At 45.7% G+C, this 23,711-nt stretch overlaps 1 protein-coding gene across 7 annotated transcripts in view; it reads left to right on the top strand.

The window, feature by feature from the left end:
• The window catches only part of LOC115658385 (cytoplasmic polyadenylation element-binding protein 1), a 79,959-nt gene that overhangs the window by 8,790 nt on the left and 47,458 nt on the right, over positions 1–23,711 (top strand). For 5 of the 7 annotated variants that reach the window (XM_030577201.1, XM_030577198.1, XM_030577200.1 and 2 more), the window contains exon 2: positions 13,640–13,817. In XM_030577201.1, the coding sequence (XP_030433061.1) occupies positions 13,640–13,817 (178 nt within the window). Of the gene's footprint in view, positions 1–13,639; positions 13,818–23,711 lie in introns of those variants that run through there. The other 2 variants (XM_030577199.1, XM_030577202.1) reach the window with 2 other exon arrangements.

The raw sequence follows: 23,711 nt of genomic DNA, 5'->3' as shown, positions 1-23,711 counted from the left end.
CAATGTTAAAGCACTGCCGCAGCAGTGCTTTACCATGGCTTGTGTAGTTGTGGCAGAGTGCTGGGAGAGCTCTCCCAGTGCTAAAATAAAAAAACTAAAACCCACCTTCACAAGGGGTGTTGCTTCCATTGCTGGTGCACTGTTCTACACTGGCACTTTACAGTGCTGAAGCTTGCTGTGCTTGGAGGGGGTCTGCTCTCTGGCAGTCTGCATCTGAAACCAGTGTAGTTCCAAGTTAGAGCTGTGGAGAGGATACAAGTTCCATTTTTGCAAAGGACTTTGAGATTGACATTTTGTGGTGGTCTAATTAGGACCAACACCCAAAATTTTGAAATTCTCAATTTTTGAAACATCACTTTGGGTGATCAAAATGTGGTGTTTTTGAGTTTTGATTTTGCCAAACATATTTTGATTTTACTCTTTATTAATGCAATACAAAAGTCAAAACAAGTCAAAATACTTGCTCTAAAACACAGCAAATGGTATGTTTTGACATCAGCATGTTCCCTTTTTTCAAAGCAAAAGTTTGGCAAAATCAACACAATTGCATGAAGTATTTCAACACCAAAGCTGTGTTCTCTGATAGAATGGTTCTGAGATTGTTCTGACCAGCTGTTTCCAGCCAAAGAATTTTCTAAAGGCCTGTCTACTCTAGATTGCAAGACTTCCCTCACTAGTTTAGCTCCACTGGCATTAGAAACATTGAGATACCAGGTATCTTATGTCGAGTTAGATAGCTTAGGGCTTGTCTGCACTAACTTATTTTGCTGCCTTAACTATGTCAGTGTGCTCAGGACTTAACAGTTTGCTTGGTAAGTGGGGAACAAACCTCACTGTGTTCTAGACCAGGTGGGGACCTAATCTAAACTTGGTTTTGCCTAGACTACCCTGGGTGACCACACCATGTTCTGTTTCCTTAAACTGTTCAAATCCCACTATAAAACTTCATGTTGCATTCTAAAAAAAACATAGCTTTTCCAGCAAGGTTAGATGGAGCCAGCTCAGGTTCCAGTGCTGAGAGCTTTGGTTAAAGGAAGTCCTGCATGAGTGGCATTAGTGCACAGTACCCCTGTACATCAGCATACTTCAGCCCCAAGTGAGACCCCACTCAGTCTCACTGGGCTTCTTGAAATGTGGTCTCAGCTGAAAGTCAGTAAAATCCTGAGTTTCAACTATGTCCACTTCACCTCTGAAGCCTCGCAGCTGGCGGCAGGTTTTGGTCACTAACTCATGCTGGGCTTCAACTCTGGCTCGCTGGTTCATGTCCTCAAACTAATCTTGAGTCATCGCTTCCATTGTCTTGAAGCCCCACTACTCATCTCTAGGTTGGATGAAAACCCTCTCACCATCCATCAGGACTGAGCCAGTGATCCAGCTTCCCTTTTGCTATGTCACTCTAGCACATCCTGTTTCTTCTTTCAGTAGTAGTTGTATGTAAGCACTTCAGGGAGCTTCATATGTCTAAATACATATGTTCTTGGCTGTGAGGTGAGGCTGTTAACACTTCTGGTAAACTAAACAACCCTTGCAGTGGCTTGTTTAAGCCTCACCTGGTCAGCCTTTTATGTAATTTGGTTCTGGTCAATCAGTTGGAGACAACCCAGTACAGAAAGACCCCTCTCTGCAAAGACTAATGCTTCAGCAGTTCTCCATGCTGTCACTTCATTCTGCATCAGCACAGATGCTGCTTGTTGGTGCTGGTTCTCCAGACCTTTATTGGTGCTTTAGTCTGAGTAGCCCAGTATCACTTTACTTTCATCACTGCTTCCCTGGTCTTGTACCAAAGCTTTTGGCAGCATCATAGAATATCAGGGTTGGAAGGAACCTCAGGAGGTCATCTAGTCCAACCCTCTGCTCAAAGCAGGACAAAGCCTCAATTAAATCATCCCAGCCAGGGTTAAGTCAAGCCTGGCCTTAAACCTCAAAGGAATGAGATTCCACCACCTCCCTAGGTAACCCATTCCAGTGCTTCACTACCTTCCTAGTGAAAGTTTTTCCTGATATCCAACCTAAACCTCCTCCACTGCAACTTGAGACCATTACTCCTTGTTCTGTCATCCAGTACCACTGAACAGTCTAGATCCATCATCTTTGGAACCCCCTTTGAGGTAGTTGAAAGCAGCTATCAAATCCCCCCTCATTCTTCTGTAGACTAAACAATCCAAGTTCCCTCAGCCTTTCCTCAGAAGTCATGTGCTCCAGCCCCAATCATTTTTGTTGCTCTCCCCTGGACTCTTTCCAATTTTTCTACATCCTTCTTCCAGTGTGGGGCCCAAAACTGGACACAATACTTCAGATGAGGCCTCACCAATGCTGAATAGAGGGGAATGATCACGTCCCTCAGTCTGCTGACAATGCCCCTACTTATACAGTCCAAAATGCTGTTAGCTTTCTTGGCAACAAGGGCTTAGACTCATGTCCAGGATCTCATCCACTGTAACCCCAGGTCCTTTTCTGCAGAGCTGTTGCCTAGCCACTTGGTTCCTAGTCTGTAGCATGCATGGGATTCTTCCATCCTAAGTGCAGGACTCTGTAATTGTCCTTGTTGAATCTATCAGATTTCTTTTGGCCCAATCCTTTAACTTGTCAGGTCTCTCTGTATCCTATCGCTACCCTCTAGCATGTCTACCATTCCTCCCAGTTTAGTGTCATCTGCAAATCTGCTGAGGGTGCAGTCAACACCATCCTCCAGATCATTAATGAAAATATTGAACAAAACCAGCCCCAGGACTGACCTTTGGGGCACTCCGCTTGATACTGGCTGCCAACTAGACATGGAGTCATTGCTCACTGCCTGAGCCTGATCTAGCCATTTTTCTATCCAGCTTATAGTCCATTCATCCAGCCCATACCTTAACTTACTGGCAAGAATACTGTGGGAGACTTAGCAGCAGCTTTGCTAAAGTCAAGGAATAATACATCCACCGCTTTTCCCCCATCACCAGAGCCAGTTCTCATCATAGAAGGCAGTTAGGTTAGTCAGGCATGACTTGCTCTTGGTGAATCCATGTTGACTGTTCCTGATCACTTTCCTCTCCTTTAAGTGTTTCAGAACTGAGTCCTTGAGGACCTGCTCCATAATTTTTTCCAGGGACTGCAGTGAGGCTGACTGGCCTGTAGTTCCTTGGATCCTTCTTCCCTTTTTAAAGATGGGCACTACATTAGCCTTTTTCCAGTCATCCAGGACCTCCCTGATTAACATGAGTTTTCAAAGATATTGTCCCATGGCTGTGCAATCACACCAGCCAGCTCCTTTAGCACCCTCAGATGCAGTGCATCCAGACCCATGGACTTATGCTTATCCAGCTCTTCTAAATAGTCCTGAACCACTTTTCTCCACAGAGGGTTGTTTTGCCCAGTACAGTAGTCTGGGAGCTCTTCATCATCATGAAGATGGGCAAAGAAATCATTGAGTATATTAGCTTTTTCCACACCCTGTCACTATGTTGCCCCCCCATTCAGTAAGGGGCCCACACTTTCTCTGACCACCTTATTGCTAACATACTTGTAGAGACCCTTCTTGTTAGTCTTAACATCCCTTGCTAGCTGCAACTCCAAGTGTGATTTGACCTTCCTGACTTCACTCCTCCATGCCTGAGCAATGTTTTTATACTCCCTGGTCACTTTTCCAAGCTCCCACTTCTTAAACACACAGATTTACAAGATCAGGAAGGATTTCACTGTTAAGCCAAGGTGGTTGCCTGCCATATTTACTATTTCTACACAGCAGGATGGTTTGCTCCTGCTACCTCAATAAGGATGCTTTAAAATACAGCCAGCTCTCCGGGACTCCTTTTCCCCTCATGTTGTTCTCCCAGGGGATCCTGCCCATCAGTTCCCTGAGGAGTCAGTTGGCTTTTCTGAAGTCCAGGGTCTGTATTCTTCTGCTCTCCTTTTGTCAGGATCCTGAACTCAATCATCTCATGGTCACAGCCTCACAGTTCCCATCCATTTTTACTTCCCCTACTAATTCTTTTCTTGATCTGCTGCTCAAACAGGAGAGCTCTGCCTCTGGGTAGTTCTAGCACTTGTATTAGGAAATTGTCCTGCTGCAGTGATTTGAATCTTACCTCTTTATTTGGTAGGCTTTAGTAAACTAAACTACTTGTGCTAGTGATGTGTGGTCTTTATGCTACCAAGATCTAGAAAGCTATATCTAATTTGCATGCAACTTTACATGTTCCTGGAGTTCCCATCACCATCGTGTCAATACTGGGTGGAAAAGTCTCTCCTGTCCATGACTCAAGGTCATGTTTCAAATATTCTAGGTGGGGGAGTCAAGGGAGATGCAAGGGGGAAATGTATAAACAGTCTACCTTTACTGTAAGGATTGTAGAGCTGTATGCATGCAGTAACCTGCAAAACAGCTAGCTTTGTGGGTTGCAGGGCAAGGATTACTAGCACAGCTTCCCTGGAACCATAGTTTTGATGTCAAGCTCTCACTTGAGGTGACTTTGCCTTGAGGGACTGTAGGCTTGTCTGGGAGACTGAAGCAATATTCATATTATGAATCTGAACAAAAGCTTGAACAAATGGAGCTTCTTGTGACTCTGCACATATTCTGGCATAGGCCTGGTCTACACTAGAATTCTAATCAGTATAGTTACATCTCATGGGGTATGAAATCCACACCACTGAGGGTATGTCTACGCTACAGGATTATTCCAATTTTACATAAACTGGTTTTGTAAAACAGATTGTATAAAGTCGAGTGCACGCAGCCACACTAAGAACATTAATTTGGCGGTGTGTCCATGTACTGAGGTTAGTGTTGATTTCCTGAGTATTGCACTGTGGGTAGCTATCCCATAGCTCCCACAGTCTCCCCCACCATTGGAATGCTGGGTTGAGATCCCAGTGCCTGATGGGGCAAAAAACATTGCAGCTGGTGCTTCTGGGTACAGCTTCTCCCCTCCCTCTGTGAAAGCAGCAGCAGCCAACTGTTTCGCACCTTTTTTCCTGGGTGAACTGTGCAGATGCCATTCCACAGCAAGCATGGACTCTGCTGAGCTCAAGACAGCAATCATGGACGTTTTAAACACCTCACGCATTCTCATGCAGTCAATGCTGAATCAGGACCTGCAAAGCCAGGCAAGGAGGCAGTGGCTACAGCAGAGCGGCGACAAGAGTGAGAGGACATGGACACAGAATTCTCTCAAACTGCAGGCCCTGGCACGTTTGAGATCCTGCTGGTAATGGGGCAGGTTCTAGCCATTGAATGCTGATTTTTGGGGCCCAGAAAACAAGCACAGACTGGTGGGACTGCATAGTGTTGCAGCCACTGGGAATCGTCCCACACCTGCAAACTTTTGCATGTGTAAGGGCACTTTCATGGAACTTTGACTAGTTTCCCCTGCCCTGAAGTGCCAGAATACAAAGGTGAGAGCAGCCCTCACAGTTGAGAAGCAAGTGGCAAAGGCCCTCTGGAAGCTTGCAATGCCAGACAGCTACTCATCAGTCAGGAATCAATTTGGAGTGGGCAAATCTACTGTGGGGGCTGCTATGATGCAAGTAGCCAAAGCAGTCACTAAGCTGCTGCTATGAAAGGTTGTGACTCTGGGAAGTGTGCATGTCATAGGGATTCCCTTGCAGCAAAGCCATCCACTAAGTGTGGTGGGGTGATAGATGGAACCCATATCCTTATCTTGGTGCCAGAGCACCAGGGCACCCAGTACATAAACCACAAGGGGTACTTTTTCCATGGTGCCCAAGCACTGGTAGATCACAAGGAACATTTCACCAACATCCACGTGGGATGGCCGGGAAGGGTTCATGACGCCCGCATCTTCAGGAACACTACTCCTATTTAAACAGCTTCAGCCATGGAATTACTTCCCAGACCAGAAAATAAGTTAGGCATTTCAACATCCCCATAGTTATCCTGGGTGACCCAGCCTACCCCTTGATGCCATGGCTCATGAAGCCATACACAGGCAGCCTGGACAGTCAGGAGCTGTTCAACTACAGGCTAAGCAAGTGCAGAATGGTGGTAAAATGTGCATTTGGCCATTTAAAGGTGCGCTGGTGCACATTACTGACTCGCTCAGACCTCAGCCAAACCAATGTCCCTGTTGTTGCTGCTTGCTGTGCTCCACAATCTCTGAGAGTAAAGGGGAGACCTTTATGGTGGGGTGGGATGCTGAGGCAAATCACCTGGCTGCTGATTACACACAGCCAGATGCCAGGGCTATTAGAGCACACTAGGAAGCAGTGCACATTAGAGAAGTTTTGAAAACCAGTTTCATCACTGGCCAGGGTACAGTGTGACTGTCTTCTTGATGAACCCCCCCTTGATTGATTCATTCCCTGTAAGCCTCCCCCTTCAATCACAGCTTGCTTTCTAAGGAAATAAAGTCACTCTCATTTAAAAATGATGTATTTTTTATTACTAATTATAAAAAGAGGGAGAGAACTGACAAGGTAGCCTGGGTGGGGTTTGGGAGAATAGTAGGGAAGGAAAAGGCCACTAAAAATATTTCATAATAATGAGCCTTTTGGTTGGGCTGTCCACTTGGGTGGAGTGGGCAGGTGCACAGAGCCTACCCCCACAAGTTTACTCATCTGGCAGGTGAGGAGGCTGAGGCTAAGGAACATGGTGAGGGGGGAGGGTGGTTATACAGGGGCTGCAGTGGCACTCTGTGATCCTGTTGCCATTCCTGAAGCTCCACCATACGCTGGAGCATGTCAGTTTGATCATGCAGCAGCCCCAGAGTTGCATCCCATCACCGCTGATCTTCCTGCTGCCACCTCTCATCTCAAGCATCCCTCCTTTTCTCACATGCATCCCTCCTGTCGTCGTGGTCACTGGCATCTTTCCTGTACTTTGCTACCACATCCTTCCACTCATTCAGATGAGCTCTTTCATTGCTGGTCACTTCCATGATTTTCAAAAACTTATCTTTTTTTCCATCACCTTATCTGAGTGCCTTCGGGACGGAGTAGGGAGGCTTGAAAAATTTGCAGCTGCATGAGGGAGGGGGGAAAAGGGACATTTTAGAGAACAATGGTCAAGTTCGTTTTTATGGTGAACAACACTATTCACCTTACATAGCACATGTGTTTTCACTACAAGGTCGCATTTTGCATCTTAATAGTGAGTGCCTGCAGCTTTGTTGCAGATCAGACGCAGGTCCGGGTAGCAGAATTCAGCTTGCATGCGGCCATGGTAAGCCATTGTCTCGTCTTCTGCAGCCTTCATCTATCCAGCACCCTCCTTTCCCAAATAGCAAGCAAAGCCTGAGTGCTGCTTGTTTCCTGTTAATGTGCAGCAGCAGAAACCACCTTGTGGCTGGTATGGAAGATCACTGTTAAACACCCCCCTTTCCCTCCCCAACTGCGTGGCTGGTAGCAGGAAAGATCCCTGCTAGCCAAATGCAGAAAAGCTCAGCGCCAGTCGCACCCCCCCTTCTCCTGCTTGGCTACTTGCAGGGAAGGATTTCTCTTAAGCCACAGGCAAACAGCCCAGTAGGAATGGCCATCTGTCCCCTTACTTGAATTTCTGAATTTCAACCAGGTTACCATGAACAATATCACTCTCCTGAGGATAACACAGCAAGATAGAGGATGTTGCTTGAATGCCAGCAATCACTGGGACCATACGCAGCTAGGCTTATCATGCAATGATATCAGATTACTTGCTACATGCATGGCGTGGTCAAGTGTCCTACCATGGAGGATGGAATAAAGGAGGGCTGCCCAGAAACCTTCTGCAAAGGCTTTTGGAGTACCTCCAGGAGAGCTTCATGGAGATGTCCCTGGAGGATTTCCACTCCATCCCCAGACATGTTAACAGACTCCTCCAATAACTGTACTGGCTGAAAATGCATCCCAAGTCCTCAGGGCAAATTAATCATTAAATGCTTGCTTTTAAACCATGTCTTATATTTACAAGGTATGCTCATCAGAGGTCCCTTCCATGGCTTCATTGTCTGGGATGGTTGCTTGGGAGGGTAATTCCATCAGGGTGAGAGAGCCCCTGGCTGTTGGGGAGAACAGAGTGCTGTGCTCTCTACAAGGTCGTCATCCTCCTCTTCCTCATCTTCCCCATCCTCAGCCATGGCTGCGATTACTACCCCCACCTCAGGATCCACAGACAGGATGGGATAGTGGTGGTGGATCCCCTTAGAACTGCATGCAGCTCAGCATAGAAGTGGCATGTTTTTGGCCCTGCCCTGGACTTTCCATTTTTCTTTGGTTTTCTGGTAGGCTTGTCTGAGCTCCTTAACTTTCACATGGCACTGTACTGAGTCCCTGGTGTGGCCTCTCTGCATCATGGCCTTGGAAATTTTTCAAATGTTTTTCATTCTTTTGGAACAGAGTTCTGTTAGCACAGAATCCTCTCCCCATACAGCGATCAGTTCCAGTACCTCCTGTGCAGTCTGTGTTGGAGCTTTTCCACTTCTCTCAGACTGCATTGTTACCTGTGCTGATGAGCTCTGCGTGGTCACCTGTGCTGATGAGCTCTCCACACTGGCCAAACAGGGAAACGAAATTCAAAAGTTTGCAGGGCTTTTCCTGTCTACCTGGCCAGTGCATCAGAGTTCAGATGGCTTTTCAGAGCGGTCATAATGGTGCACTGTGGGAAAGCTCCCGGAGGCCAATGCTGTCAATTGCGGCCACACTAACCCTAATCCAATACTGATTTCAGTGCTACTCCCCTCGTCGGGGAGGAGTACAGAAATCAGTTTTAAGAGCTCTTAATAAAGGGCTTTGTGTGGATGGGTGCAGCATAAAATCAGTTTAATGCTGCTAAATTCAGAATAAACGCATAGTGTAGACCAGGTGTGAGATGTAGCTATACTGGTTTAACCCCTGGTGTAAACAGCACTAGGCTGATGGAAGAATTCTGTCAACCCAACTTCTCTTTTGAAGAGGTGGATTGCCTACGCTGATAGGAGAATCCTGTTGTAGGTAGTGTCTACGCTGAAGTACTAGTGGTGCAGGTGAGCCACTGTAGTGTTAAGGGCTCATCTATACTTTAAAGTTTAAAGTCTGATCATGTAAGTCATTCTAGCTGAACTTGAATCTTTGAAGGTGACATCTAAGGAGAGAGTACCTTTTGTGCTGCTTTTGTACAAAGGCCTGGAAGTTGAGTTGGTTCTGCTTTTTGCTGTTCTGAATTGCCAGTCATATCAGCATGGAAGCTGCTTTACTGAGAGCTTGTCTACACTTAAAACACTGTACTGGGTCAGTGAAGACCCTACCTATGCTGATGCCAGGGGCTCTCCTGTCAATGTAGGTTCTCCATCTTCCTAAGAGAGAGCGGAGTTAAGCTGACAGAAAAAGTCTCCTGTCTGCATTAGGATTAGGTTGGTTTAATGGCATCACTTTGGGATGTGGATTTTGTGTAGTTATACTAGCTTAATTTCCTAATGTAGACCAGGTCTGACACTTTAAAGAGTCTTCCATATGCCCTGCAGAATGGCCTTCTGCATGCTTCTGAACTTCCCACATTAGTTAAGCCTAGCTAGCACTAACATGGATTCCCTGCTTTCTGCTTGTCCTTCCTCGGAGCTCCCTGGTCTCTGTATCCCTAGAGATAAAAAAATAGGGGAGTAAGGTTTTTTGTTTGTTTTTAATTCTACTCCACAGATTGAATCAAATTAAAGACCTTGAATTTGGGAAAGAAACCACGGTCAAGCACCTGTCCTTGGACACAATGGAGCTGTCAGCTGCACTGGGGTTAAATAGGTGTTAACAGATTTTAGTTATGCTTATTTGCTGAGCTTTCACCTGGTACAGTAGGAGTTGACAAATCTACAAGTTCTCAAGTATCATAATTGTTTGGGTTACAGAATACCTGTTTCTCTTCTAAAAACTAGAAGAAATATGGTGAAGGCTTGAAAGTTTTCAAAGTTATAACTGCCCTTGAAACTAAGCATCAGTACAACTTTCTCGGTTCTCTTTGCTTAAGTTAAAGTTAAATGTTTAAACAGGCACAAAAAACACTGCGGCTGGAGCCATTGTACTGAGGAGCCATGGGCATGTCCTTGGGTTTGGGTTAAAGTTGTAAAGACTTGTTTGTTCAGACCTGCCAGGTGGATCCTGCCTTCTGAGCCAGTGGTAGCCGCATTGACAGGGGAGAACATCAACAGGGCTTCTAAAAATAAAATCAGTCCAGGATCCATCTCCTTGGTTTTTGCTTGATCTTGTGCTGATGTCGTGACTTCTGGCATGCAAGCCTTCCCATATGAACACTAGTCAGACTGCAACCACTGGGTGTAATAAGGGAGACTGTCTTATATGAAAGACTGTGTCCAAGATTCAAGACTGTGTCCAAGATTCCTGAAGAGAGAATCTACCTTTTGCATAATTCTAAGTCAATATGTATTGACCAAGCACATGTTCCATCTTAAAGAGCTGAATGCTTCCCTGTCTTCCTTCTGTTTAATGGGAGCAGATTTTATGGCTAGTAGCTGCAACAGCTTTGCCAGCTTTGCCGCTGTTGATGCGTTAGTTCTGTTCTCATGGTAGGAATCTGGCTTTGTAGCCAGCTTGTTAAAGGCTGTGGAGTCCAGGGTTGCATAGTGAAAATGACTCCTTTACAATTCCTGCAGTCCTGACCTCTGGAATGGCATCTTCCTGCCTCCCATTTTAAAGCTTCACTGCAAGACTCAGTGATAGCTTTTGTATGCCTTTGCATGGAACTTATCCAGATGCACCCCCACAGACTCATGGTTGCATTGGTACCTCAGTTGGATGACTGGGGCAAGTAGCACAGTGTGGATCAAGCATGGCACTTGCTTTTTGGTCACCAGGGGCTTGAGAATGTAGTCCTAACACTCCTGGATGGTGCCAGGGAGTACACTGCTCTCTAGTGACCCCTTCCATCTTCTAGAGGGTCACCATGAGGCAGGGCTTCTGGGAGGACAGGAAAAGCCCAAGACTTAGTTACGCTTTTCCTCCTTAAAGTCAAGCTAATGCTCAGCTTACTTTGGTTGTCATTCCAGTTAATAGCTGTTGACTGGAGTGATGGGTAGGGGACTAGCAAACAGTGCTGTCACATTGCTCTGCAGTGGCTAAAGAGCATGAGTGTCAACCTCCGGGCAGACTTAAGAACCAGCATGCAAGCACCAAATTGGCTGCAAGTTCTGTGCATACATTTCACCAACCACTTACCAGGCATCAACTCCTCAGGTGCTATCAGCCTTAATGGGAAATCGGACATTCCCTTTGGGCACCCCAATCTGTCTCTCCACCACCCAGGTGGATCTATCTTTGTAATGGTCCCTTACACCATGAATCAAAGCAATATTCAGGATACTCCCAGTCCCAAAGGACCACTCACTTACCCCAGGTCAGTTGAACTTTGGATCTCGCACAATAGACTACTTGTAGCCAATCCTATAACAAACTATCTACCAGTTTATTATATAGGAAAAGAAAATGAGTTGCTTCAAACAGTGGTTCTCACTTTTTTATGTGTAGAAGCAAAAAAGTACACAACTCATATTTTAATATCAATAGTCTTACCTTTCTAATGCAATGTACTCTCTCCCTGGCAGCTGCAGCCCTGTAGCTGGGGAAGTCACCTCTTTGGCTGCTGTAGCCCTGCACATCCCAATTCCCCTCACCTCACTGCCACCTATCCCCATTCTCCCTAAGGCCACCACCTCACCTTACATGTCTTCTCCAGGGTCCAGACTCCTAATTAGTGGAGCCACACCTGCATGGCTCAACTATTAGGTGGGTGGCCCTTCATTCTGGGGAGTGTGTGGCCACCCAGTTGTGCACCTTACAGGGAACTATCCATGGACCACTGGAATGGAGCTCACAGACCATTGGTGAACCTCAGGCTCATCACTGGCATTCTTGTTATGCCTAGAAAACCTTACCCCCAGAGTCAAAGCAATAATGGTATAGTTCCTCCTTGATGAGGGGTTTTGTTCCTGGCTTTGAGCTGCAAACTTAGTCAATGGGAGGAATTCACTTGCGAGACTCCTGTGTGAGAATTGATGAGTGGAATATTAGTCTGTCAACGGACCTTCCTTGTTGGGCATGGCATAATGCCTTTTTTGTAGGGGACCAGCATTTCATTCTAGTTAATGCCTCTCTCCTGTCTAATTTACAGTTAAGGCTTACAATGCAAATGTTTGAACATTTCATTTATAACATCGTATTGTAAGGTAACTAATATATGCAGCATCTCATCAGCATTCCATAAAGTCTAAACACATTCATATAATTCTAATACCTATTTTAAGAGGTGAGCCAGACTGGTTCCAGCTCTGTATTTCAATATTCAACTGAGACATGGGAACCTTGGCAGGAGCTCACGCCTGGTCTGCCAGGATCACAAGTGCTGCTTCCTCCCTTTCCCCACTTCCCTCCAAGTGAAACCATTCCTGTAGCTTTTGAGAGGTAACCATGAAGTCAGGTGTCACCACCCTTTTTCGCAAGGGAGTGACTCTCACTAACCCTACTGCTATGATTGCTGAGTTGGGCCGTAGTACCTGGAATTGCTGTCCTGAGCTCCATACCTGATAGTGAAAATCAAGCAGCTAGGGGGAAGCTTGGGCAGAGTCTGACTCAATGCATTGTTAGAAAATGCTAACAGTGATCAACAGCAAATTCCTGTTGAATGTGGGCAAGCATGGTTGTGGTTAATCTGTTAGTGGGGCATGGCTAGCCCTGGGAGAACCACTATAGACAAGGCATGTGAGCTTTGCTGCACCCCAGAATGTCCCAGGTTTCTTTTCCTTGCCTCTAGCAAGTGGGAGTATGGACTGTCTCTTCAGAAGAAAGTGTTTATACAGGTAGTGTCTAGACTGGTGGATCAGACTATCACCATGTGTGTGCAGTTAATGTTCAAGGCAGTGATGAAAGTGCTACTTCCCATAACTTAAAATCTATCTGTGGGCAACCCCCACCCCCAGACTATGCAGTGTAGACAAAGTACAGAAGGGCATCTGTGTGGTGTGTGTTTGGAAAACATGTATTGGCTCAAATGTACCTGTACTTTGGATATGCCAAATTCCAGGGCCTTGTCAAACTAGAGCTGGGTGGCCTCTTGCACATCCAGTGCTGAAAGGGTTCTCAGTAGCTATTGTGATATGATCCTAGGACTGGTAGACAGGAACTGAGTCCCATATCCCAGTTATGCAGCTGACTTGTGCAGCCCCAGGCAAGACACTGCTTGACTAGGTTCTCTTACAGAACAGGGTAAGACTTGAGGAGGGGTGTTCTGATTTCACTGGTCATTCTTTATACTAACAAACTTGCTCACTCATGTTCTTGACGCTCTTCTGACCCAAGGAACTGTACTGAGATGTGGCTCTAAGGGCTTGTCTACACTGGCAATTAACAGTGCTGCAACTTTACAACCCTGTGAGAAAGCAGTGTAAACAGTGCCCTAGTGCTGGGAGCTGTGCCCCTTGTGGAGGTGGGTTTTTTCGAGTGCTGGGAGAGCTCTCTCTCCTAGTGCTGCGCCACGATCACAAAAGGCATGTTAAAGCACTACTGCGGCAGCACTTTAGTGTTGCCGGTGCAGACTAGCCCTGAGTCTAGAGGCCTAAAGGTAAAAGTAACCAAGCATTTGAATGTAAAATCAGACTATGGCTGGAAAAATACCTTGGTCAAAGTAGGCCATGTAAGTCAGATGTTAACTGGCAAGACACTAACACTTCCCCTTTCTGCCTAGAAGGAAGATATTGGAAGGACCACCAAAGACTGCTGGGATAGCCCTGATGCACCTGCTCTCTCCACTTGCAGCAATGCAGATATCTTCCGCAGAATAAATGCCATGCTGGATAACTCTCTGGATTTCAGTGGAGTCTGCACGACACCCATTACAAAGGGAAGACGTGACCTTTTGCCAGGTGACTTGGTTGGCTAGTGCTCATAAGAGCACAGGGAGCAATGTCAGATGCCTGCAGTACAGGGATTCCATAGCTGGATATAATATGTAAACCTGTTTTGCTTATCTCTTAAGAGTACTAACAAGTGGGATGTGTAATTAAAGATGACTTGTCATGGAAACCACTGTGTGTGCGCGCGCAGCCCTGTGATGCATGAGAGCCTGAGTCTTTCAACAGTTTCCTTCTGTTTCTGCCATAGAAATATCAAAAAGGTCAAGTCCCTTTTCCTGGTCTGGTCAGGGTCTTAATTCTGGCTTACACACACACTTGCATGGAAACAGTCTGTCACCTCTTGCAGTGGTGCTAATCTGCTTGGTGCAAGACTCATTTTGGGTTCAGTTGCCTACTTTTATGCTTTTTTTTTTAGGGCTCATCTTTGTGTACAGCAGTGCAGCTGCACCTGTGCAACACTTCAGTGAAGACACTACTACACTGAGAGCTTCTTCCATTGGCGTAGTTAATCCATCTCCCCAAGAGGTGGTAGCTGTGTTGACAGGAGAAGCTTGCCTGTCAACATAGCACTACCTACTTTGGGGTTAGGTCAGTGTAACTACATAGCTCAGGGGTGTGGATTTTTCACACCCCTGAGTGATGTAGTTATACCAATATAGGTCTGTAGTGTAGATCTTGCCTTTAGGCCTGGTCTTTCCTAAAATTTTGCCAACATAGCTATACTAGGAAAATGCTCCTAGTGAAGACTCAGCTTATGCTTGCAAGCCCCAAAGGGGAGTGGATGTCTGTTCATCCAGCCTGCTGCTAGTAAACCTCTTCTGGGTCCTTTCAGCCAGTGGATCCAAGTGTTCTAGTTCAGGAACCATAGGTTTGGTTATGGATGTATCCTACTCCCTGGGCAGTGTGGAGCACAGTTGCCATAGCATGGTGTAAGCTAAAAACTAACTGGGCAGCTTTCATTTAATGGGCATGTCTGTTACTCAGCCCCGTTTTGAGTTCCAGGTTCTTTGTGGAGAGTCTTCATGATGACACAAGGGCAAACTATGGGACTTTGGCATAAGTTTGCCTTGATCAATACACTGGGCTTAAAATATCCAAAATGTCAAATGTGACTGAAGAGACTTCCATTCCAAGCACTACATGATTACAATATGGAGGCAGTATTGTTCCCTGTCTACCACAGTATGCTGTGGTCTTCACTGGCTTCTCTTTCCAAAGTGGTTCTTGGATTGGCAAAAGCCATAACATGCTGACTGAATGAGAAAATATGTAAGGGGTCTCTCTACAACTGAGACCTGAGTAAGTGTCATATCAGATCTCATTCTCTCCAACAGGAGGTTGAAATAAGGGGTGCAGTTCACTTAAGTACAGAGGATAACATTGCTGGACTGGTGTGTGGATAAAAACTAATATTTAATTAAAAATATGACTAATCCATGTCACCAAGAAGCCAGATTTATAGAGTGAAGCTTCCTAAGGTTTCTGCTGCATTCATGCAGCAGAAACATCTGGGATATGATGGGTCCAAAACCTCCATTCCCATCTCGTTAGAAACAGCTCAAAATATAGTAATGCTGCAAAAGTTGGACATAACATTTGTTTTAGGCATTTAACAGTTGAGCTGTTAGCTTCAATCGCGTGGTGTGTGTTTCACCACTTTGTGCACTCCTTACACTTTTGCCCAGCTTGAACAATGAAAAGTAGGCTTGCTTTGCTTTTCAGTCACTTTAACCATGTGGCTTTCATGCATCAGCAGAATGCTGCATGGTTTGGGTTGCAAAGCACTGCAGGACAATACTTAAAACCAAGCAGCATAAAATTGTAAGTGTCTGTTAGTGTTGGGTCAGTCTTTAAGCAACTGTAAGTTTAACCTAAACTTACCGACAGGCCCAACCAAGGGTTGGGGTTCTTTCTGCAGCAGCTACCCATTCTGAGCCAAAGGGACATGCTGCAGACTCTGAACTGCAGTAAATGGTAGTGATGGTGGAGTGGCAGTCCAGTGCTATGATCTTGTAGCAGTATATCACTTAGCTGAGTTCCTGGTGGTAAGGCTTGAGTCAGCACAGGCCATGTGATCTACACAGCTTGGGTCTTGTGGCCCTCTGCCCATGCTGTCAGCAGCCACCTAAGTCAGTTTATGGATAGTGTGGCCACTTCACAAGCATGGGCAGCTTCAGTTACGCCTGTCCTCTTGGCAAAGGGGAAGATGCTTTTGCTGAAGGAGCCCTGCCTTATCTAGTTTATATTAGAACACTTACAGTGAACTGGGAGTTTCCATATTTTGGGAAATGCAGAGTCCTGTATCAGTGAGTGCACACTTGCATGGGGACAGGGCATTAGGTGGGGTCTAATCAGTACCAGTTCATGGTACTTAAGCTAGGAAAGAGAACTACATTAGTGTTCAGAGGGGTAGCCGTGTTAGTCTGGGTCTGTAAAAAGCAGAGTCCTGTGGCACCGTATATACTAACAGATGTATTGGAGCATGAGCTTTCATGGGTGAATACCCAATTCATTCAGACGCATGTTGTACAATTTGTCACTAGTCAAGAATGACAAAGCTCATGTTGTCCATGTGATTCTAATTCTGCCCCTGTGCAGAAGCAGTAGGGTCAAGCTCATTTATTGTTTCTTGTGGAGTGTAGTCATAGCTGCCTTGTCCAAACCCTTAAGGACTGAAAAAGGCAGGATCCTGCAGGAACTGTTTGTCACCCACCATGCACCTGGGGCCTGATTCCCTTTCGCCATGTGTTTTGACACTAGTGCAAAGTGACTGCAAAATACCACTGTTTGGATTTGGTAGCATTGTGTACCCACTGTGCAGGGCAGTGGGGAGTTAGACCCATTGTATTGGAAAGATTCCTGAGTTCCTTCTGGTATATAGTGCTAGAAGATGCTACATGTACCTGGCTGTAGAAAATCCTATAGTGCAGTTGTATAACTAAATGCTAGATCATAATTCACATGCATAAAGGGCAGCATTATGGTTCTGCATGCATTCTCAGGTACTGCCTGTCTTCACTAGAAAGCTTAACTTGCAACTGTAAGAGTTAATGTAGCTTAATAGATAAAAACTGTAGTACTAAAGCTCCTGGGGGGGAAAGCTAGGAAAAGGACTTAACCCAGTAGGGGAATCATTCATGCTTTAATTTCTGTTGCCAGTCTCCATTGACTTTCCCGGCCCAAAACAAAATCCAGGATGAGATGCCTCCACAATCTTTATTCTACATGGAGTGTAATCCTTTTATGCATGCTGAAAGGGGCTTGTGCCCTTTTACTACTACTTAAATAGTTGTCTAGTGCTATTGAGGAAGTACACAAATGCATGTAAAGACCCTTCACTTCAAGGGTGGAATGATGTGCAGACACAAGAAAGAGAACAACACTATCTAAGCTTGGTTGTCCTTCTGCAGATAAAGGTTCAAGCTTTCAATTGACTGGTGTAGTTTATATGGCTGGAGAGTCATTTAGACTCTAAGTTTCACATGGAGGAAAAACTAATACCAGTGGGACTGAATGCTCCATACTAAGCCTACCAGTATGTCAGCCTTTTAAAAAAGGTCACTGTTTTCTTTGCGGTTAATCTTAACCAGTGTTAAGACAAACAGCTGAGTTTTATGGGGCTGTCCCTACTAACTACACAGTTTCATAGGTTTAATGAATGAATAGCTCCAGAAGTTGCCCAAGCTCAGTTTGTTAGTCACTAACAAACCAAGTTACAGATGTCCCATACAGCATTATATTGGTTGCTGGCAACACCTGCTCTAGCTGTAGAACATGGCTGATATACCTGCAAGTTCTGTGTTAGAGGCTAACACTCCTGAACATTTGCCTTTTAGTCTGCTGCCTGTGCTTAGTCTTAAAGGTGGCATTTTTGGAAAGACAATGGCATGGGGGAGACCTGTGTGCGAGGAGCAGGAACTAAGTCTAAACTACTCCAGTCCTTAATCTCAGATGAACTATTTATCCTCCATCTACAGATGGGGAATTAAGGCACAGATGAAGTGACTTGTCAAAGGCAGAGCCAGGAGTTTAACCCAGATCTCCTGAATTCCAGTCAGTGTCATACCCACAAGACCATTCCCCTTGAGCATAAGGAGAATGCCTTAAGCAACTCTTCTTTGGGGAGAGAAGAAAGTACACTTCCCATTATCTCAAATTAAACCCCAGTTCTGAGGGTCTGGAATTCACAATGGGGCATAGTGCTAGTCCCTAAGGCAGTGGTGTCAAATGCCTACCTCACAAGAATTGATCTAGCCCATAAGGGTCATTCTGCAGGATCCAAGCTTTCATTTTAAGCTTCAGTCACAAAAGTTAGAAGCTTATTAAAAACACTACAGATCACAACTCACACCATTCCCCACCTCATTCAGTCTGCAACTGCAAGGAAATATTCAACTAAAATGCCAGGTGGATTGGATTTCTTCACCTGCACTGAGTTTGGGCTCTCATACTTCTCCAGCATGTTGGTGTCAGTTCTGTATTTTGGGGCACTGCATCTATCTTGAAGCCTTAAGCATAGTTCTGCAGGGTATAACGTGGATATCCTAGTTCGGACACAGGTAAGACTCAACAGTTGAAGATAGCTTGTGACTTACCAGGGACTAGGCTAACATCAGGAAAGCAGAGAATTGTTACTTAACTTGCATAGTAAGAAACGCATACCATCTCAGATATCAGACTTTAAAGAGTGACTTTCTGTGTGGACTCCAGTAGCTGTTTCCAGCAGCTCAGTAAATTGGGTCTCCATCAAATCTGACTTGTCAGTGATTAGAAGCAGATCCCCTCTCGACTCTGGGTGGTCTAATAATCATCATCGTCTTAAGGCTTGTCTACAGTGTAGACAGTAACTTCCAAAGTAAGTTAACGTGTTGCCTATTGATGTGTGGATGATGCTGTTGGTGCGCGTTAAAGCGCACTAGGGGATCTTTCATGTATTACCTGCAGTGTGCACCACCTGGTTCTACACTGACCAATTAATGTGTAACATGTTGGTGCAATTTAAAAATCACACCCCTGGTATAGGCAGGCACTGAGATGATAGCCCCTTCTCCACCAGCTGAGCTGGTAATGTTGTCCTAGTATGTTTGCATTGTGTAGTGCTTAGCTGCAGCAGTGTTAGCTGGAATGGCTCCTCTAGCTGATGCAGACTTGAGATTCTCCTGCAGTGACTTCCTGACAGTTCTAGCTGTCAGTGAAATGGATTTGCATATGAGCTAGGCAAGTATGTCCTGTGGGGTCTGACTCCAACTTCCTCTTGCTGCAGAGCCAGGGTCAAAGAATGCCTTTCCTCTCTGTGGTTCTTGAAATTGAAAGGCCAGTGATTAATGACAGCTTACCTTGTTTGTGATTAACTGAAAACTCCCCCACTGGCTGTGAAGCAGTTAAGATACCATTAAATGTCAAGTTTTGGCACTGTTCAGAGTATGTCTACACAGTAAAGAACCCCTTGGCTGCTCTGTGCCAGCTGACTCCTGCTTGGGCTGCAGCCCATTTCATTGCTGTGTAGACTTCCAGGCTTGGACTGCCCTACCTCAATGGGTCCTAGAGCCAGGACTCCAGCCTGAGACCAGACATCTACAAGCAATGAAGCAGCCTCAGCCAGAGCTGCACTGGCCAGTGGTGGGTTTTTGCTGTGTAGACATGCCCTCAGATAGAGAAAAGCAACACTTAACTGAGAGGCTTTAGGGCAGGGATGGCCAACCTGTGGCTCCAGAGCCCCAACTTTCCAGTATGCCGGGGGTGCTCACTACTCAAATCCTGGCTCTGCCACAGGCCCTGCCTGCACTCCATCCCTTCCTGCCCCCATCCCCTGAGCTGGCTGTGCCCTTGCTCCTCCCCCTCTTTTTTCCCCCAGAGCCTCCTGCATGCTGCAGATGGGGAGGTGCTGATTGGCCAGGCTGCTGGGAGTGTGGGGTGGGCTGCTGACTTATTACTGTGGCTCTTTGGCAATGTACATGGTAAATTCTGGCTCCTTCTCAGGCTCAGGTTGGCCACCCTTGCTTAGAGTTTCTTGCCTGGTCCCTGGCTGCAGAAAGACCCACTAGCTACAAACAATACAAATCTCCAGGATTCCATGCTCTTAAATTAAGGGCTTGTCTACAGTTCATGGCAAACTGGAGTGCAGATCCACCCCCACTAGCATGCTAGGACTGTCCATGAGTACCCTGCTGAGTTAATGTGCTTTGACTTAGTCTCATTTCATTGAGGATTTGATTTAAAGTGAGTTAATGAACTGTTAATGGTTTGAGTAGCAGCTGTTAGTCTGTATCCACAAAAGGAACGAGTACTTATGGCACCTTAGGCTAAAATTATTTGAGCATAAGCTTGTCACTAGCAGTCACCTTCAGCCCCCAACTAAAACCTCTCCTGCGCATCCAAGATCTACAACCTATCCTGAAAGACACTCCCTCACTCTCAGATCTTGAGACAGACCAGTCCTCACTTACAGACAGCCCCCTAACCTGAAGCAAATACTCACCAGCAACCACACAACAAAAACATTAACCCAAACCTATCCTTGCAACAAAGCCCGATGCCAACTCTGTCCACACCTATTCAAGGGACACCATCATAAGACCTAATCACATCAGCCATGCCATCAGGGGCTCGTTCACCTGCACATCTGCCAATATGATATATGCCATCATTGGCCAATGTACATGGCAGAGGGGCATTGCTGGCACAACTGGACAGTCTCTGTGCAAAAAAGTGGACACAAATCTGACATCAGGAATCACAACATTCAGAAACTAGTAGAACACTTCAACCTCTCTAGCCACTCAATAACAGACTTAAAGGTGGCAGTTTTGCAACAGAAAAGTTTCAAAAACTGACTCCAATGAGAAACTGAACTAGAATTAATTTGCAAACTAGATACCATTAATGTGGGCTTGAATGGAGACTGGGAGTGGCTGGGTCATTACACAAATGGAATTATTTCCCCATGTTAAGTATCCTCACACCTTCTTGTCAACTGTCTGGAATGGGCCATCTTGATTGTCACTACAAGTTTTTTCCCCTGCTGATAATAGCTCGTCATAATTAGCCTCTCAAAGTTGGTATGGCAACTTCCACCTTTTCATGATCTCTATATGTATATCTTATTACTATATGTTCACTTCTATGCATCTGATGAAGTGGGTGGTAGCCCATGAAAACTTATGCTCAAATTTTAGTCTCTTAGGTGCCACAAGTACTTCTGTTCTCTTTGGACTGTTAATGTGTCAGCAGGGTCCATACAGTGGCAGGCTAGTGCAGGATGGATTCACACTGCAGTTTGCCATGAAGTAATTTGTGTAGACAAGCCCTTAGTGTGCTAAATGTGAATTCTTAGACATTAACATCCTTAGCTCCTAGTTCAGTTTCATTATGGGCAGAAACCCTTTAGCAAGTGAATTCTCATTCAGTGGCCTAAAATCATGAAAACCAGTGGCCTAAAAACCATCTGTGAAGTATAGAAATCTACACTCAGAGCTAGAGCCACAAAGGGATTTAGGTGCCTGGGTCCAAAATTTAGATCCTCAAAAACCCTGCCCAGCTGCTATCTAACACTGCAGGTGCTTAGTCCCATGGCATTTAAACTGCCGCTGGATATGCACGCAGCCCCTTAGCCCTGGTACTTATCCGTGAACCGGGTGTGGGTCTCCTGCAAGCATGCCGGCTGCCTCATGCCTCTCCACAAAACACTGCCATCTGAGGAGGTGGCTCTGATTCTTAACCCAGTGGCTAGAGCACTCAGCCAGCCTGTGAGGCCTGGTTCACTTTCCTCCTTAGCCTGATGGGGAGCAGGGGCTTGGACCTGGGTCTGACTTATTCTCTCTAGTAGAATGCATGGCTGAATCAGAGCAGAGGGAGATGCATGGGCATCATTAAAAATAGGGAGATGGATACCTGCATCAGCAGGAGAATCCCTCCTGGCAGCATAGGTCCTGCCTACAGTGAAGCATGACAGTGGCACAAACCTGAAGCCACCTGACTTCCTTTGAAGAGTGGGGTTACGCCACCCCCATTTTCTATTGGCTAGCCTAGGTTGCTCCCCGCCTAGGTTGCTGGCTTCTGGGAGATCCATTCTTGGGTACCAGTGCTCTCATGCAGTGTCTATGGAGCCTAAAGCCAAACTTGAGGCTGTGGGTTTTGCTAGGTGGCAGGGTGTTGAGCATTGCAATGTGGCATCTAGAGACCAGCATGGATCTAAACCACAGGGTCTTACAAAGAACCTGAAACGTCTTACCTTCTGTGAAATGAGAGGCGTTCTAATGGAGAGTTAGCTAAAGAAGCCTTCCTATAGCCTGTACCTCTGGATTTTAATGTTTACTTGACTTGTGCTTCATGGGGTCACTTGGTTTGAAAGCTGGAACTTGGTAAGGATGCAGGAGTGTGCTTTGCTTGCCTCTTGACTCTGATTTGATGTGTGAAGGCAGCAGTTGGTGTTTGTATAACTGATCTGTTTGGGTGCAGGTGGAGACATTTATAGAACTTAACAGTGTGGAAAAGGCCTTTTCTACACTTAGGTCCTAATCACCTTAATCTTACTAGAAGGCTGAATACTGGACAGCTAGGGAGGTAGTGTTCTCAAGCAGATTCTGGAAATTGTATTATCTAGCATTGTCCTGCATGACCTGTACCCATCTTTTGCAAAGCTGGGACTTCCTTAAAAGTAAAGCGCGTGTGTCATACTAATTGTCCATCTATAGTGAATGGGTACAGGAAAGCTGTAGATGACCTGAATTGCCAGGCTTAAAAATAAATTAAAATTGGAGTGTTTCAGGCCTCTCTCATTATAACAAGCAGGACATGAACTCATTCCTTCCTCTGCAGGTCACCTTAAGATGCCATTGGAAGTGTTAATTACTGGCAGCCTTTCTGCTGAAAATGTCTTGTGGTCTATAGGGTGAGTTCACACCATACTGGCCCAGAGTGTAGAGTCTGACTTGAATATGCTCTCCAATGCAGTGGTTCTCAGCCTGGGATATGCAGAGGTCTTCCAATGGGTACATAAACTCATCTAGAAATCTGACTAGTTTTACAATAGGCTACATAAAAAGCACCAGCGGAGTCTGTGCAAACTAAAATTGCATACAAACAATGACTTGTTTATATTGGTCTATGTACTAGATACTGAAATGTAAGTACAATATAATTATAAAATCAATTGGAATAGAAGTATGGTAAATGAGAGCCTTTTTCAGTAATAGTGTGTGACACTTATGTATTTTTGTCCAATTTTTTTTGTAAGCAAGTAAAGTGAGGTGAAACTTGAGGGCATGCAAGACAAATCAGACTACTAAGTCTGGAAAGGTTGAGCACTGATCTAATGCATAGCACTCTTTTTTTCCTTCTGTTAAGCTTGGAGGTCAGGACAAGTTAGTCACTGTGGTGGTTTTAAAGCACAAGTCATCAGGGGAAAGATAATTCCCACAGACTTGGGCTGTGGCAGTCCCATAAACAGCAGGGGTCTGGCTGAAACACTGAGCTAGCCTCTGGTTATCCCAACTCCCTGCAAAGACTCCTGGGATTACTTCCTACCCACTTCTCTGCATCTCATGGCTTCCTAGTTCCCTCTGTTCCTTCTCCCTCAATTGTGTCCAGTGCCTGGAAGTTGAGGATTGCTGTCAGCTGGCTGGCCTCTGCATCAGGGAGTGCCTTCAGCAGGGGCCAGCGGCACACCACCTTCCCCTATGATGGTCTGCCAAGATTGAGCCAGGCTACTCCCTCTTATACTGGTGTTGCACTTTGAGCGTGCCCAGTAGGGCCATGGGGGCATGGCTTCCTCAGCCCACAGTGCAGGGTTAACCCCTGCAGTCTGAGTGCAGACACGCATGCCCCATCACACCCTCCTTTCTCTTTCCCCAGTTGTCTGCCTCACTCATTACTCCTCTCCAACTTCTTCGACTAATGAGGCAG

This window comes from Gopherus evgoodei, chromosome 10, assembly GCF_007399415.2.
Source record: "Gopherus evgoodei ecotype Sinaloan lineage chromosome 10, rGopEvg1_v1.p, whole genome shotgun sequence".
Taxonomy (NCBI): Eukaryota; Metazoa; Chordata; order Testudines; family Testudinidae; genus Gopherus; species Gopherus evgoodei.
Note: the sequence above shows the minus strand (reverse complement) of the source record. Positions and strands in the feature narration are given on the sequence as shown.